Genomic DNA, 16,357 nt, shown 5'->3' on the forward strand with positions numbered 1-16,357 from the left:
ATCCACTTTTTCTAACCTTGAACCGCAGTTACCTGGTGCTTAACTTTACAAAGTTTGGGGACCCTGGCATTATTACTGTGAGAATGGCAGCATGTTACATGGCAGCATGTTACCGCCCACTTTTGGCCATCTAACAAATATTTTTCATTTAGGTTGACCCCATGACTATGTGATTCAAGTTTGGGGAGTGTAGCCTCAAAGCTGTAAGAGTGGCAGTGGTTTCAATTTCCCCATTAAAGTCAATGGGTGAAAAGGGAACCATGCAATAAACTCTCTGCTGCTTTATTCATTAGAGGGTCTATTCAGCAGACTTGGACATCCTCTGAGATTAGAAGAAAAGAGGTTCCATCATACTAATATTCAAAAAAGTTTTTTACAGTGCAAGCTGTAAAGTTGTGAAATTCTCTCACTTAAGTCGTACATAGCTTATATTTTAATTAAGCACCACTGTAAGGGAAAGTGCCTTACCGGCACGGCGGGGACGCCCGCCGCGCTGCCATCGGCGGGGACGCCCGCCGCGCCGCCATCGGCGGGGACGCCCGCCACGCCGTGTGCTCCCTGTGCCGGCTCTCTCCTAGGTGCGCGCGCACTTCCGCGTTTTAAAGGCGCATGCGCGCTGACGTCATGACGTCAGCGCGCAAAGGCGCGAAATTCAAAATATTTAAAGGGCCATTTGCAGTGGATTCATTGCCCGTGATAGGATTTGATCCTGGTGCTTTTCTGAGCCTTGTGCACTTCGTTTCTGTATCCTGCTTGTTGCCTTCCTGTGTTTTGACCCGGCTTGCTCCTGACTATTCTGATTATCCATATCTGACCCCGGCTTGTACTTTGACTACGATTTCATCTCATCCTGCTGTATTGATTACCCGGTTTGACCCTTGCCTGTCTGACTATCCTTGATTGCTGCCTGCCCCGACCTAGCCTGCCTGACGACGATCTTGTTTAACCCTATTTGTACCGTGATCTTTGGCCTAACTGACTTTCTACAGTCGTGCCCCATTGCTAGCCAGAACTCCTGCTTTGCACCTCTCGTATAAGTCCAGGTGGCATCCGAGTAGCTGAGGGCTCCTCCCGAAGCCAAAGGCGGTCACGCTACTGGTGAAGCACGAGCTGAGACCAGGGTGCTTGGCACTAGCTCTGGTATTGGGTGCCGACCGTGACAACCACATATAGTACAATCTATATATTATTATAAAAGGCACAGAAGTGCCAAAAAACATAGGTTCTACAGTATGTAGCCATCTTCACTCTCAGCTACTAGGCCACTAATAAATGTAATGCCACAAGGTGCCCAAGACAACAACAGACACAGGGAAACCATATTTATTGCAAACATCTTAGGGCATTCCAGCAAAGTTTCAGGCCAGGTGTGGCCTTTTAACAATCAAACACCTTCCTTTTTATACCCTTTTGCACCATCTAGGGGATACAACCTTATATATAACAATATAGCAAACCACACAGTGTATCAAAAAAACAAATATTGTTGCCATCAGTGTATCAAGTTCCCATCTTTAAGTGTTCTTTAAAATGCAAAGTAACAAAAGTCCATATTTTACAACCTGTAAAAAGATAAAAACACAGATAAACATGCATGGGGGAAAATTTATCTAAGGGGGCGAAAACATCAAAAGAAACTAGAAAGGGAAGTTTGAGAACAAACTTCATGTTGGGTTGAAAAGCATGAAGTCACTGAATGAAATCTGATCTGTTGTTGGCTCTGCCTACTTTTTCTAACTTTGGACCCACAGTTATATAGTAAAACTACCTTGCAAAGTTTGGGGACCCTGGTGTCTGAATAGCAGCAATTTAAATTTCCCCACTGAAAGTCAACGAGTAACATCTGATTGGTGGCTCCGCCCACTTTTTCTAACCTGGAACTGCAGTTACCCAGTGACTAACTCTGTAAAGTTTCGGGACCCTAGGATTAATAGTTACAGAATGGCAGCAGTTTAAATTTAAACCAATAAAAGTCAATAGGTAAATTGTGGTTGTGCCCACTTTTTCTAACCCTGAGTCGAAGTCACCCAGTGACAAACAGTGGGCACCCTGGCATAAATAGTGTGAGAATGACAGCATTCTAAATTTAAATCAATAAAATTCAATGAATGGAATGGAATGAATGGCTGTTAGTGGCCCAACCCACTTTTCCTGTTTTTGAACTGCAGTCCCCCAGTGACCATCTGTGCAAAGTTTGGGGACTTAGGCATAAAAATTGTGAGACTGACAGCATTTTATACTTCACCATTGAAAGTAAATAGGTGAAATGTGATTGGCTGTTGGTGTCTCTGCCCACTTTTTTCTAACTTTGAACGGCAAATACCCAGTGCGTAACTCTCGAAAGTTTAACATCTCTGGAAAGTTTAAGTATCTGGAATTAATACTTAAATAATGGCATCAGTTAAATATAAACCAATGAAATTTAATGGGTGGAAATGGGTTGGCTGTTGGTGGCTCCGCCCACTTGTTCTAACCCTGAATATGTAGTCAGCCAGTGACTGAAAGTTTGGGAACCCTGACATAAATAGTGTGAGAAAGGCAGCATTTTAAATTTAAACCAAAGAAATTCAATAGGTGAAGTCTGACAAACTGTGCAAATTTGGGGACCCTGACATTAAACATGTGAGAATGGCAACAGTTAAAATTTCCCCACTGTAAACAATGAAAGATATGTGATTGGCTTTTGGCGGCCTGCCCACTTTTTCTAACCTTGACTATGAAGTCACCCAGTGACTGCTTGTGCAAAGTTTGGGAATCAAACCAATAAAATTCAATAGGTGAAATCTGATTGGCTGTTGGTGGCTCCGCCCACTTTTTCAAAACTAAAACTGCAGTCCCCTAGTGACCAACTGTGAAAAGTTTGGGGGCCCTGGTGTTAATTTTGTGAGAATGGCAGCAGGTTAAATTTCCCCATTAAAAGTCGATAGGTAAAATCTGATTGGCTGTTGGTGGCCCCACCCACTTAAATAATACAAAAAAACCTTAAATGCGTAGTCACCCAGTGACTGACTATGCAAAGTTGGGGAACCCTGGCAACAAACCAATAAAAATCAATAGGTGAAATCTGATTGGTTGTTGGTGGCTCTGCCCATTTTTCAAAACTAAAACTGCAGTCCCCTAGTGACCAACTGTGAAACGTTTGGGGATCCTGGGGTTAATACTGTGAGAATGGCAGCAGGTTGAATTTCCCCATTGAAAGTCAATAGGTAAACTCTGATTGGCTTTCACAGCTCCATCTGACTATTGGATCAGATATTCTGACCACTAATTATGCTGTCATTTGACTTATTTTGTTGTTTCATTGATTTGCACAATTTTTGTGGTTTATTGCATTTTTATCCCTATATTAGTGTTCCTGATCTGATTTTAGCATAGCCTTGCCATGTGTAACTTTGGTGTACAAAAATAACTTTACCTATTGTGAATTCATCAGAATGTGTACTTTACAAAAATATATGGTTTTCTGGGGGTCTCTGTATAGTTAGGGGGGGTTACGGCACATAATACGCTGTCAGGGGGCTCTGTGTGCAAAAGCTGAGTTGGCAGGCGAGAAATCCATATGCGCTATTTTAATTTGGCGTCAGTACACACCACAGACTTTGGTATATCTATGCATATTGGGCATCAAACTGGTTAGTAGACCTTAGGTGTTCCTATTTGGGGTGATTTGCCTTTGTATGCAAGAAATTGTGTGAGATAAATGCAGCAAACTGCAACATTTTTATGTGATTTTCTGAAATGTCATAAAAACCACTAACTTTAGGAAAGCTTTGCAGATTGATAGTTTGGTGTAGAAAGGACTCTTTAACCTTGTTGGATTTGTCAGAATGTGTACTTTCCAAAAATATATGGTTTTCTGGTCTCTGTATAGTTAGGGGTTGTTACGGCACATAATACGCTGTCAGGGGGCTCTGTGTGCAAAAACTGAGTTGGCGAGAAATCCATATGCGCTATTTTAATTTTGGGGTCAGTACACACCACAGACTTTAGTATATCTATGCATATTGGGCATCAAACTGTTCAGTAGACCTCTGGTGTTTCTATTTGGGGTGATTTGCCATTTTATGCAAGAAATTGTGTGCAACATAAATGCAACAAACTGCAAAATTTTTATGCGATTTTCTGAAACAGATTTTTTCAGTTGGAATTGTTGAGGCTAAAGGTACAATTCACTAGTGTTGCTGTTAAAGCTCTTATAGATAACATAAATACATTCTGTGGTGATTCTTTGGAGCTGAAACCTGTTAGTGACTTTATGCCAATAATATCTAGAGTGTAGATTTAATTTTGTCCCCTATTGCCATCTTTGGAGCTGAAACCTGTTAGTGACTTTATGCCAATAATATCTAGAGTGTAGATTCAATTTTGTCCCCTATTGCCATCTTTGTAGATAAAATAATTAGTCCATATGTTTTGTCACATCAGTCTTACAAAAGGGATACTAGCGACTTTCTATTAAAATTCTCCGAATATTCAGGGGATGTTGAGGACCTCTTGCTGGTTACACTTGACGTGGAGAGCCTCTACACCTCCATCCCACATGATGGGGGTGTGGAGGCTGTCTCAGTGGAACTGGCTGAGGATGATACAATGGATGGATCACAAAAGAAATCTATAATCCAATGTTTGACTTTTCTTCTATACAACAATTATTTTCAATTCCAGGATGATTTTTTTGTGCAGTTCCGTGGTAAAGCCTTAGGGTCCAATGTGGCCCCTGCCTATGCAAACATTTTCATGAACCAAAAAAGAGGTTTGTATATACCAATACATTGTTTTGTATGTACTGTAAAAAATGGATGCGCTATATAGACAACATGTTTGCATTATGGGCCAGGCCACGTTGGACCCTTGAAGCTTTTGTTCAGGAAATAAATGATGTACTTCCATATATGAGAAGTGTCAGCTCAACTGAAATCCCTTTTTTGGACACAAGAGTATACAAAAATGATAATGGGCTTTTGATAGACCTTTATGTAAAACCAACAGATCGGGATTTGTTGCTACATTTTAACTCCTTCCATTCGCCTTAATTAAAGAAAGCTCTTCCGAAATCTCAGTTGAGCAGAGTAAAGAGGATAGTAACCTCAGAGGAAAATGTGGATGCGAGTTTAACAGAAATGTGCACTAAGTTCCAATCTAGGGGGTACCAGAAGACTTACTACAGAGACAGCTGAGGGATATCCAGTTACAAGATAGGAATGAGAGGCTTCAAAAACAGACAAAAAAGTGGAGAATCATGTTACTTTTGTGTCCCAATACAATACACTAAGTAAACATATTGCTAAAATCTTGAGGAGACATTGGTCCCTTGTTAAGGATAATATTCCATTTATAAAGGAGTTTGAGAGACCTCCAGTGATTGCTTAAAAAAGTGTAAGAGTGTGGGCGTGAAATCTGATATAGGATCTAAGTATGTGCTTGAAGAGAATATAGCAAAGAAAAAAGAAATGTTTCCATGCTATAACTGTAATTGTTGCTCTAACGTACTATTGGCAGAGGTTCTTTACCATCCCAGGAGAGGTAATGCAATTAAGATTCGCGGAAGATACTCATGCTGCTCAACATATGCACTCTATGTCATCAAATGTCTGTGTGGACTAGCATACGTTGGGCAGACAATGAGGATGGTCCACGAACGAATAAGGGAACACAAATCAGCAATAAATAAAAAAAAAAAGTGATAGCTTTACAAGTGCCAAAGGCAATGTTTCAGGCTTCAATACAGACCTTTATCAAGCCTACTAGTACAAATACAATCAAGTGTTTAATTACCCACAGGGAGAGGAGGGACCATCCATGTTAACCTCCATTTAACCCATAGCATTCTGTGAATACATTATGTGCACAAACATTAAAACTACAAACTAAATGCCTGTGTATACAATATAGTAAGTGCCCTGTGGCATGTATCACATATAACAAATTAACCAAATGTTGTAGTGGACAGTGATGAATGTCTTACTTCAGTGTATTTTCATCCATCAAATATCTTTCTGGCTCCAATGCCAAATTCAGGGGACAATTCACCCCAGAAATAATATGGATCAGGAGCTTCCAAATCTTTAAATCTTACTGTCCTAAAAGTAAAATAAAACATTTTATAATCAAAAAGATCAAAGGTGACAGGGTACCTAATGTATTAATCCAGTGCATTTCCAATTTCTTAAGCAATCGCTGTCTATCTCCTCCCTGTCTAAGTGGATCAACATTATCCATTACTTGATATCTTAACTGTGAAAATGAATGTTTCATTTGATGGAAATGTGCAGGTATAGGTAATTGCAATTGGTTGCAACGTATATTGGATTTATGTTGCTTAATTCTATCTTTTACCCTCTGTGTCGTTTCCCCTACGGCCACAAGGACACTTAAAGGAGAAGGCAAGGCTAATAAAGAGATAATCTCAAGCTGCAGGCATACCTTCAGTTGTCTCAATAGATTTCAATCGTTCAGATGGTCAGAAGCCAAACAGGAAGAAAAAACGCTGAGCTGGGTAAAGAGGATTCCCATAATGCATCCCTCCTGCACAGACACTATAACCAGCACTGTAGGCAGAGCATGCGCAGATGTTCTCCTTCCCACAGACCCTCTGAGCCGCCCACTATGAGCGTGCACCAATAGCAAGCGCCCGGTTGCTATGGTGACGCGCTATACACGGAAGCGATCCGACCAGTGCTCATTCTGGCTCTGTTAAAGGACGCGATTGGTGGATTTTCCCTCTCTCCCTGCTGCGGATCAGTCAGTGTTGGTTTACAAAACATTATTTGAATTTGGCTTACATTCATCTGCGCTGCGCATCCTGCTGCTGTCATTTCACCACAGAATTACAAGATGGCGGCGCCATTCACTAAAGCAATGTTAAAGGAGACATATACAATAATTTTTCACTTTATCTTAAAAAGCAGCTAACACAGTAAAATTGAATACAATAAAGTTTATTTTCTACCTACTCTTCAAGAAGGCTGTTAAATCCTTGCTGAAACGCTGCAGCCCCTCCCATCCACAGGGCTTCCGGCCAGAACAAAGTCTCTGTCTTCAGCTAGGGCCGCCGGCCCCAGCTTCTTTCCTACTGACACGCTACAGTCACTGAGAGAGGAGTGGGCGTGAGACGTGGGCGGGGACTTTGGTGATGTCATTTCCCCGCCCACATCAGTCACGCTAGGGTCCTGCTCTCTTGTGCTGCTCCCGGCCCGCCCAACAATCCTGACTAGAGCCGTTCAGTTAGCTGCGTCTGGGACTCATCCTGGTAAGTCTGTAAGCATCTTCACGCTCTTTATTGAAAAATAATATTTTGCCAAATAAAAAAAAAACGTTTTTCATACTAAAGGAGTCAAATTTGTTTATTCTATAGACTGTACCTAATGAAAAGAAATGTGTTTTTTTTTACATGCAACTCCCTGCAACTTGTACTTTGACACCTAAACTGGCCGTTTTTTGGTATTTTCTCCTGCAACAACTCCCTGCAACTTGTACTTTGACACCTAAACTGGCCGTTTTTTGGTATTTTCCCCTGCAATAACTCCCTGCAACTTGTACTTTGATACCTAAACTGGCTGTTTTTTGGTATTTTCCCCTGCAACAACTCCCTGCAACTTGTACTTTGACACCTAAACAGGCTGTTTTTTGGTATTTTCTCCTGCAACAACTCCCTGCAACTTGTACTTTGACACCTAAGCTGGGTTTTTTTTGCATTTTCTCCTGCAACAACTCCCTGCAACTTGTAAAGATCAGGCAGCAGCACAGGACAGCTATGTGCAGACTGGTAACAGATACACAGGCAGGGGGGTGGGAGGGGTTTCCCTGCTACAGCAGAGTTCAGCCTGTCAGTCAGTGCTGTGACCATTTCCTGTGGGAGAATGAAGAGACACTCCCATCTCTCATTTCAGTTTAGCTTCAGAGGAGTAAGGATCTCTCTGCAGCTCTGATATAAAAACGATTTTAGCAGGTAAAATGCATTCAAATCGTTTTTTTTCTGCAAGATTACATAGATTGAAGAAAGATGAATCATATAACTGAATATGAAGGTGATATGAAATGTCTCCTTTAAACTCTAAAGTAAGTTTAACTCAGTTATTCTTGCAATAATAGAGCCAAAACTATAGCATTTTTCATTAACAGTAGTAGGACTATTGAAGGGTATAATTTATAGATTTTGCCTTTCCTTCTCCTTTATAAGACTACATATGTAGAGTCACATATAAAATATTTCCTAATTGGAATAGTTCTACCCGTATGTGGGTATGTAAAAAACTCACCCTTCGTAATATTATTACAGTGCACACAGGACAGGCACGGATGTGTCCCCATTTTAAGGGTACCCAAAAACCATTGTGTATATTTCTTTTTGAACCTATGTCAGCTCTAACCAAAAGATCTTTCAAATTCTTATTCCGTTTATAGGCCATTAAAGGTGGTATGGAAATTTTTTTTAACATTGGATGTACCCATTTGTGATACCTGCGAGTGTTTCCTAAGAATCCTCCTCACACGTTCACTAGCTACTATCTCACAAATGCCAGCCTTTTTCCTTTCTCCAATATCAAGGGGGGTTCCAGATTGTATATTAGTGACACCTTTAACTGTAGCCAAACTTTCCTGTAAATCCCTTCTTGTATACCCCCTTTCCACAAAATGCTCGGACATCTGGTTCAATCTCATATCACAGTTCCGTATTGGAAACTATCCTTTTAACCCTTTTAAATTGTGCAATAGGTAACGATTTTAACAGCGATCTTGGATGAAAACTGGTATTATGTAATAAATTATTTCTGTCAGTATGCTTTTGATATAGATCAGTTTCTATTTGTGTACCTATTTTTTGGATAGTAACTTCCAAGAAATTCAAATTTTTGTATGTCATGTACCAAAGTAAATTTAAGTTTGGGTACAGCCGAATTGAGACTCTCATGGATCTCTACCAATGTATCCACAGATCCTTCCCAAAACATAATAATATCATCATATATCAATATCAATATTGCTGAAAAAGTGTATTAGTATAAACAAATGTATTCTCAAAATCGGCCATATACAAGTTGGCATATGTGGGAGCTACATTGCTTCCCATAGCCATACCTTGTAACTGTTTGTAAAAAGTCACCAAACATTAAGTAACTATCATAAATCTCCAACAAACTCATAAAAATGCCTTTTCTTTCTCAGTGTATATACAATATGCAACCATTTTTCAACTGCAACCAAACCAGCTGTATGTGCTATAGAAGTATATAAGCTATTAACATCTAAACTACCTAACAGTGTTTGATCTGTAACTTTACAATCAGTTAAAATGTTAAGCAGCTGCTTTGTGTCTCTCAAAAAAGATTTTGTGTTACATATTATAGGTTGCAACACATCTAAGTAAATGGAAAAAATACTGAATCGGTATTGGCAACAATTGGCCACCCAGGTGGAGGATGTTAGATCCTTATGGATCTTTGGAATTGTGTAAAATAATTTAATAATAATAATAATAGAGCATAAGGGGAAAATGGGGACATCAGAAAAGTTTAAGTGTAGAGGAGAGGGGAAGAGAAAAATCAATGTGTGATGGGAAAAAGAATAAAAATGGCTAAATAATGTGGCTAGGTTTAGAAGGAAACGTGGCAGAAACAGACCAAAAGGAAAAGTAACCTTCAAAGTTAAGTGAAATAAAAAAGGTAAAGTGTAAAAGAACAGAGAGAAAGGGAACCAAATGAAGAAATTGTTATCATTGGATAACAAGATGAGCCATAACAACATGTGTATGTTATCAGCTCCAAGAAGGGATGGCTTTTTATCTTGGGAGAAAATACCAGGTTAAAGGTCACCGTATATTACTCGAGTATAAGCCAATCCGAATATAAGCTGAGGTACCTAATTTTACTGAAGAAAACTGGAAAGCCTAGGGTGGGAAATGCAGCCGCTACTGCTAAGTTTCAATAATTAAATTATTTAATAAAAGGACACTCACAAGTGCTTACATGACTACCATATTAATAAACACAAGGTATGGGCTGAAAAATGAGGCGCATCCAACATAAGATAACCACATGCAAGGTTGTACAGGTTAATATCTTATTTAATTTTACATACATATACAAGGAACTCAGTGTGAGCAATGTAAATCCAGTGACAGAACTGTATATGTCTCTGAACAATGCACCAACTGATTTGTCTAACTCTTTGTACAGCCACACTACTAATGTGGGATAATCTAGGGATGCCGCTGCAAATGTAAGTTCTTTATCTAGTGGAGAAATATTGCATTTATATCAATAAACAAGCAGCCCAGCTCTTGTTGAGCCAAAAGCAGCAGCAAATACAGTTTTAGGTTTGTGTGATGGTGTCCTCCGCAACAACTCTACTATGGGAAGCAGTGATGGCATTAATCAGGAGAAAGCTATAGCAACAACTTTTGCACACCCGGAACAGAGTGCGTTGTTCAGCCATGGGGCATCTACAATTACAGTCTCCCCTGGTTTATCTCATAGTGCTGTACAGGCAGTAGATGTTTCTGATGCATGAAGCCCTTCCCTTGAACACGGTTCCCAAGATGCCTTGTGCAGAAAAAGCTGCTCCAATAGCGAAACACCCACTCCCTGTCACCATGTGGACTTGAACCACCGCCCCCCCACCCCCGTGTGCGCGCGCAACGTGCTCTGTGTACCACAAGGCTCTCCATCAACCTCGCATGTCGCGTGCGCGCGCCCCCCGTGGAACTTGTGCGCATGCACGGGCGGCGCACGGGGGGGTGTGTGTGGTGGTGCAGGCGGCTCCGTCGGCGCACGGGGGGGATGTGTGGTGGTGCAGGCGGCTCCGTTGGCGCAGGGGGGGGATGTGTGGCTATAAATAGCGCACGTTTTAACACACTTTAGTGAATCAGCCCTTATGTATTTTAAACCAGGTGTCATCCACATATCAGAACCAATGATTGGGAGTAATTCCTTTGAAGCTATCTAGGGCAGGGGGCTCAAACTCAATTTACCTGGGGGCCGCAGGAGGCAAAGTCAGGATGAGGCTGGGCCGCATAAGGGATTTCACAAAATGCAAGCCTTCATGGACTTTTTTATCGGATAATGCAAGGCACGGCAGGCGGGAGCTGCTGATTGCGGAAATGACGTTATGCCATCATAACAGTTATTATGGGAAGACGTTCTGTGTGCACAATTAGCTCCTTAGTTAGCAGCTAATTGTGCACACAGAACGTCTTCCCATAATAACTGTTATGATGGCATAACGTCATTTCCGCAATCAGCAGCTCCTGCCCGCCGTGCCTTGCATTATCCCTTGAATCGCAATAAAAATCGTGATCCATTCATTGCTTTTGCGAAGGCATTGGTGCGGGCCACAAAATATTGTACCGAGGGCCGCAAATGGCCCGCAAATGGCCCGCAAATGGCCCGCGGGCCGCGAGTTTGAGACCCCTGATCTAGGGCTTTCTTTTCACTTCCTCCATGTACAGGTTTGCCACAGTGGGTGAAAACTGGCAATCCCATGGCACAGCCATGCTTCTGCCAATAGAACTTGAATCCTTGTACTTGAAATAGATGGTACTTAGGCATAGGTCGAGTAATGAACATACTTTCCCCAACTGTTTCCTCACAGTTTCAACTGCCTGTGATGGGAATTGATGTGAAAAGGGATGTAACATCACAGGATACCATGGTTTCTTCTGTGCCCAGTACCAGCCCTTGGATTTTGTTTGTAAAATCCTGGGAGTTCTGGATGTAATGCTCTGTGTTTCCATTCCAAGGGCTTGGATATTGGTCACAGAATTTATGCTGCTGACAATTGGTCTGAGAGGGGGGCCTTCCCTGTGTGTCCATATATACATGGAGGGGTTTCCCCAGGGTAGAGGCGATGATACAATGGCTTTGTCTTCCTGCAGCTGTTATAAGAGGTCTGTGGCTTTTTCCCGTATCTGTTGGTTGGGTCCCTTCTTAGAGCTTCATATGTGTTCTTGTCGCTTAGAAGTGTGGTAACCTTTGCATGGTAATCTGATGTATTCAGAACAACTGTGCATCTTCCTTTAACCGCGGGCAGGATGTTGATGTTTGAGTCCTTTTTGAGGGATGTTAGTGCCTTCTTTTCCTGTGACGTCAAGTTTGATGGAGGTGGTTTGGCACTGGCTAGGGCTGCAAACACTTTGAGGTGAAATTGTGATACTTTGTTGTTGTGGATTGAGGCTTCAGTGGCTGCCATAATATCTACCACAGGGATGGTTTTTGGGGTAATCACAAAGCTTAAACCTTTGGCTAGGACTTCCATTTCAGGCTGGTTAAGAGCCCTTATAGACAGATAGATTTTTACCCACCTTTCTTTGCTTTCCTGTGTCCCCATTTATTCTTTTCTCTTCCAGGTTAGTTTCTTCTCTTTTTGGTTGTTCCTAGAACGGGATACCAAAATGGAGAACTTGTTCTGCTGCCTTTCCTTGCCCTTACTGTGCTGCAATAGTTGTGCTTGTTTCCTAAAACCCATCACTCTCTCCCAGATTGCAGTAAGTAACAGTGAGGTCAGGCTCTGTTCTAACTGGGTGATGTTGTGTTTATGGGATCAACTGTAAAATGGGTCTGTCTTTCACGTTCGTTTAGCAGTTGTTTTTGGGCCGTCAGTAAAATCTGCTTGACTTTGTGGCCCTTTACAGTGGAATCCAGGCATATGCTGCATGGTATGAGCCCATGTTGTTGGCATCTGGGTTTGAGTACTTTGTACAAGTCATACAAGTCATTCTGAATTAAGAAAGCTAGTTGGATGGCAAAACATCTTCAAGAAAAACACGGCAAGTCCAGTAGATATGACTTATTACTACAGATATAGCATGACCTGGATGAATGAGAATCTTCACAAACATATTTACATTCATTTATTTTAAAGGTTTACTTACCCTTTTTTCCCCCTGATTTTACATTTCCCCAGATTGTAGACATTGTTTTCTGGTGCCCTGAAAAATGTAACAATGGTGGTGTATATTCTATTTGTTCATGTTGCTTTGGCATTATACATGTGTTACAAGTTTTCAGTGTGTTTTGTTTGTTCCAAAGCTGTAGACCTCTTGGAAAAAATGTTGGAGTTGGATGTGGAAAAGCGACTAACAGCCACAGAAGCACTTGAACACCCATATTTTGATGAATTTCATGATGCTGATGAAGAAACTGAGGCCCCACCTTATGACGATTCCCTGGAGGGAGAAAAACTATCTGTGGAGGAGTGGAGAAGTAAGGGTAAAACTTTTGTGACAAAGAAAATGCATTCCTGTAAGTGTTTCTCCTGCAGTCTAACCAATGCTCCTTAGTGACTCTGGAGAGCCAACCTTTGTTCACAAGATTACAACAAGAGTCCGTCTCTTACATTTACCATAGTGAAAAATACTAGGAACACACACATTTCCTTATTTGATCCATTTGTATATTGAATCCTCCAATTGTATGTGTTAATCAGTTATATGATTTGCAAATACAAATTTGATCTTTATTATCTGTAAGAAAACTATGTTTTCAGTTGTCTGGGAAAGTAACATAGTTACATAATAAGTTAGGTTGAAAAAAGGCATACATCCATTATGTTTAACAGTAATGCCTAGATATAACCTGACTAACTGCTAGTTGATCTAGAGGAAGGCAAAAACAAAACCCCTAAAGCCTTTCTAATTTGCCACAGAGGGGAAAAAATTCCTTCCTGACTCCAAGATAGCAATCGGACCAGTCCCTGGATCAACTTGTACTAAGAGCTATCTCCCATAACCCTGTATTCCGTCACTTGCTAAAAAGCCACCCAGCCCTCCTTAAAGCTATATAATGTATCAGCCATTTTTGAACAAGCAGAATATCCAAGGCTATTGTGATAGTAATATCTACAGTTAGTATTAGTGGTTGTATATATAGTTTATGTATGTGAGTGTATAGATTGGTAAGTATAGGTTGTGCGTGCTTGGTTTACTTGGATGGGTTGAACTTGATGGACTCTGGTCTTTTTTCAACCCTATGTAACCATGTAGCGTTCAACCATAATGACTATATATAACCTGCCTAACTTATAGTTGATCCAGAGGAAGGCAAAAAACCCCATCTGAAGCCTCTCTAATATGCTGCAGAGGGGAGAAAATTCCTTCCTGACTCCAAGATGGCAATTGGACCAGTCCCTGGATCAACTTGTACTAAGAGCAATCACCCTGTATTCCGTCACTTGCTAAAAAGCCACCCCGCCCTCCTTAAAGCTATATAATGTATCAGCCAGTATGACTCAGGGAGGGAATTTCACAACTTCACAGCTTTTACAGTAAAAAATCCTTTGCAAATATTTAAACGGAACCTCCCTTCTTCTAAACAGAGTGGGTGCCCTCGTGTCCGTTGGAAGGACCTACTGGTAAATAAAGCATTAGAGAGGTTATTATATGATCCCCTTATATATTTATACATAGTTATCATGTCACCTCTTAAGCACCTCTTCTCCAGTATAAAACCAACTTGGCCAGTCTTGCTTTATAACTGAGACATTCCACACCCAGCTTAGTTGCCCATCTCTGGATCCTCTCTAATTCAATAATGTCCCGTTTAAACTCTGGAGACCAAAACTGAACAGCATATTCTAGATGGGGCCTTACCAGTGCTTTGTAAAGGGAAAGAATAACACCCTCCTCCTGTGAATCTATACCCCTTTTAATACAGCTCAAAACCTTGTTTGCCCTAGCATCTGCTGCCTGGCATTGCTTGCTACAGCCAAGTTTATTATCTACAAGGACTCCAAGGTCCTTCTCCATTATGGATTTGCCTAGTGCAGTCCCATTAAGGGTATAAGTGGCTTGCATATTTTTACATCCCAGGTGCACGACCTTACATTTATCCACATTAAATCTCATCTGCCACTAAGCCACCCATATTGCCAATTTATCAAGATCTTGCTGCAAGAATGCCACATCCTGGATAGAATTGAATGGTCTGCAGAGTTTTGTGTCACCTGAAAAACATATACATATACATTACTTATAATACCCTCCCCTAAGCCATTTATGAACAAGTTAAACAAAGGTGGACCCAGTACAGAACCCTGAGGGACCCCACTGAAAACCTTACTCCAAGTAGAGAATGTACCATTAACAACCACCCTCTGTATCCGATCCTGTAGCCAGTTTTCTATCCATGTGCAAACGACTTCACTAAGACCAATATACCTTAGTTTAGAAAGCAGTCGGTTGTGGGGAACGGTATGCTGGTAAATGCTTTGGCAAAATCCAAATAGATCACATCTACTGCACCCCCACTGTCCAGATTCTTACTAACCTCATCATAAAAAGCAATTAAATTGGTCTGACATGACCTGTCCTTCATAAAGCCATGCTGATTACTGCTCATAATGTAAAGTAAAGCACTTTGGAGTAGGTTTGACAAACAATTCAAAATAAAAAGGAAATTGGGCAAATCACTGTCTAGTAATCTAGAATATTCTTAGTAGTCTAGTAGTTTTCAAGTTTACTCTCTGAAACAAAACTAAATGTATCAAAAACTTGATCAGTAAAGTCAAAATTCATATTAAAAACATCACTATGCAAGGGTTTCCAAAATACATGAAAACATTTTTCCAAACAACTAGATCTGTGTTTGAGTTATCTTTCTCTTCTTTAGAGTATACATATGAGGAAGTCATTAACTACACACCCATCCTGAGAAAAGACTCCAAGCGCAAAAGTGGAATGTCAATAAAAGATGAATTTGAAGGAACCTGTCCATTGCCGTAATGAAATCAAAAGTTACAAATTCACGTTGACACTGCAGTGACTTCGCAGTCATCATCATAAGTTATGCTGGAGACAAAAAAATTAGCAAACAATGGTAATAAGGACATGCTTCGGAGAACATGCAAGCTAAAGGAATTTTAGCAAGGCTTGCTAAACAAACCAGCAAAAAAAATAGGAAAACTGTCATAAACATATTGTATTGGCTACATGATTCATTTAAAAATAATTCTTTCATTTCTGTTTAGAGTATAGATATCCACCAATATCCACTAAAAGTTTATAATGATGCTAAGAAATTAAATACTCAAGAAAGTAGCTGCTTTTTGTTGATTTTCTTTGTTTTGCCTAATCTATAATTAGTTTGAAATCAGGCATCATAGTCATATTTAGTATTGTACAACACTACCTAAGTATTTATGGAGTTCACTGGGGATAACCAAAACTGCTTTCTGCAGGATCAGAACATTTTACATGATCTTGTGTTCAGTGAGAAAGTAGTTAAACTGTTTGAGCAACTTATACCCTAAAATCTATTGTTCTTTTAGTTCTTTATGGAAATAACAACTCCTTACCTATCATACTTTTATCTCAGTAGAGATGGGCGGATCAGTAAGTTCTTGACCTGTGCCAGCCCTATCCCAT

General features: G+C 40.6%; 1 protein-coding gene across 3 annotated transcripts in view; it reads left to right on the forward strand.

Moving 5' to 3' along the window:
• mapk13 (mitogen-activated protein kinase 13) overlaps window positions 1-16,030 on the forward strand; it is an 82,911-nt gene extending 66,881 nt beyond the window's left edge. The window contains exons 11-12 of one of the 3 annotated variants that reach the window (XM_018091071.2): window positions 13,026-13,238; window positions 15,603-15,692. In XM_018091071.2, the coding sequence (XP_017946560.1) occupies window positions 13,026-13,238; window positions 15,603-15,604 (215 nt within the window). In that variant the 3' untranslated portion in view covers window positions 15,605-15,692. Of the gene's footprint in view, window positions 1-13,025; window positions 13,239-15,602 lie in introns of all 3 variants that reach the window. The other 2 variants (XM_031895672.1, NM_001123470.1) reach the window with 2 other exon arrangements.
• The last annotated feature ends 327 nt before the right edge of the window (window positions 16,031-16,357 follow it).

The sequence above is a fragment of the Xenopus tropicalis genome, chromosome 2, assembly GCF_000004195.4.
Source record: "Xenopus tropicalis strain Nigerian chromosome 2, UCB_Xtro_10.0, whole genome shotgun sequence".
Taxonomy (NCBI): domain Eukaryota; kingdom Metazoa; phylum Chordata; class Amphibia; order Anura; family Pipidae; genus Xenopus; species Xenopus tropicalis.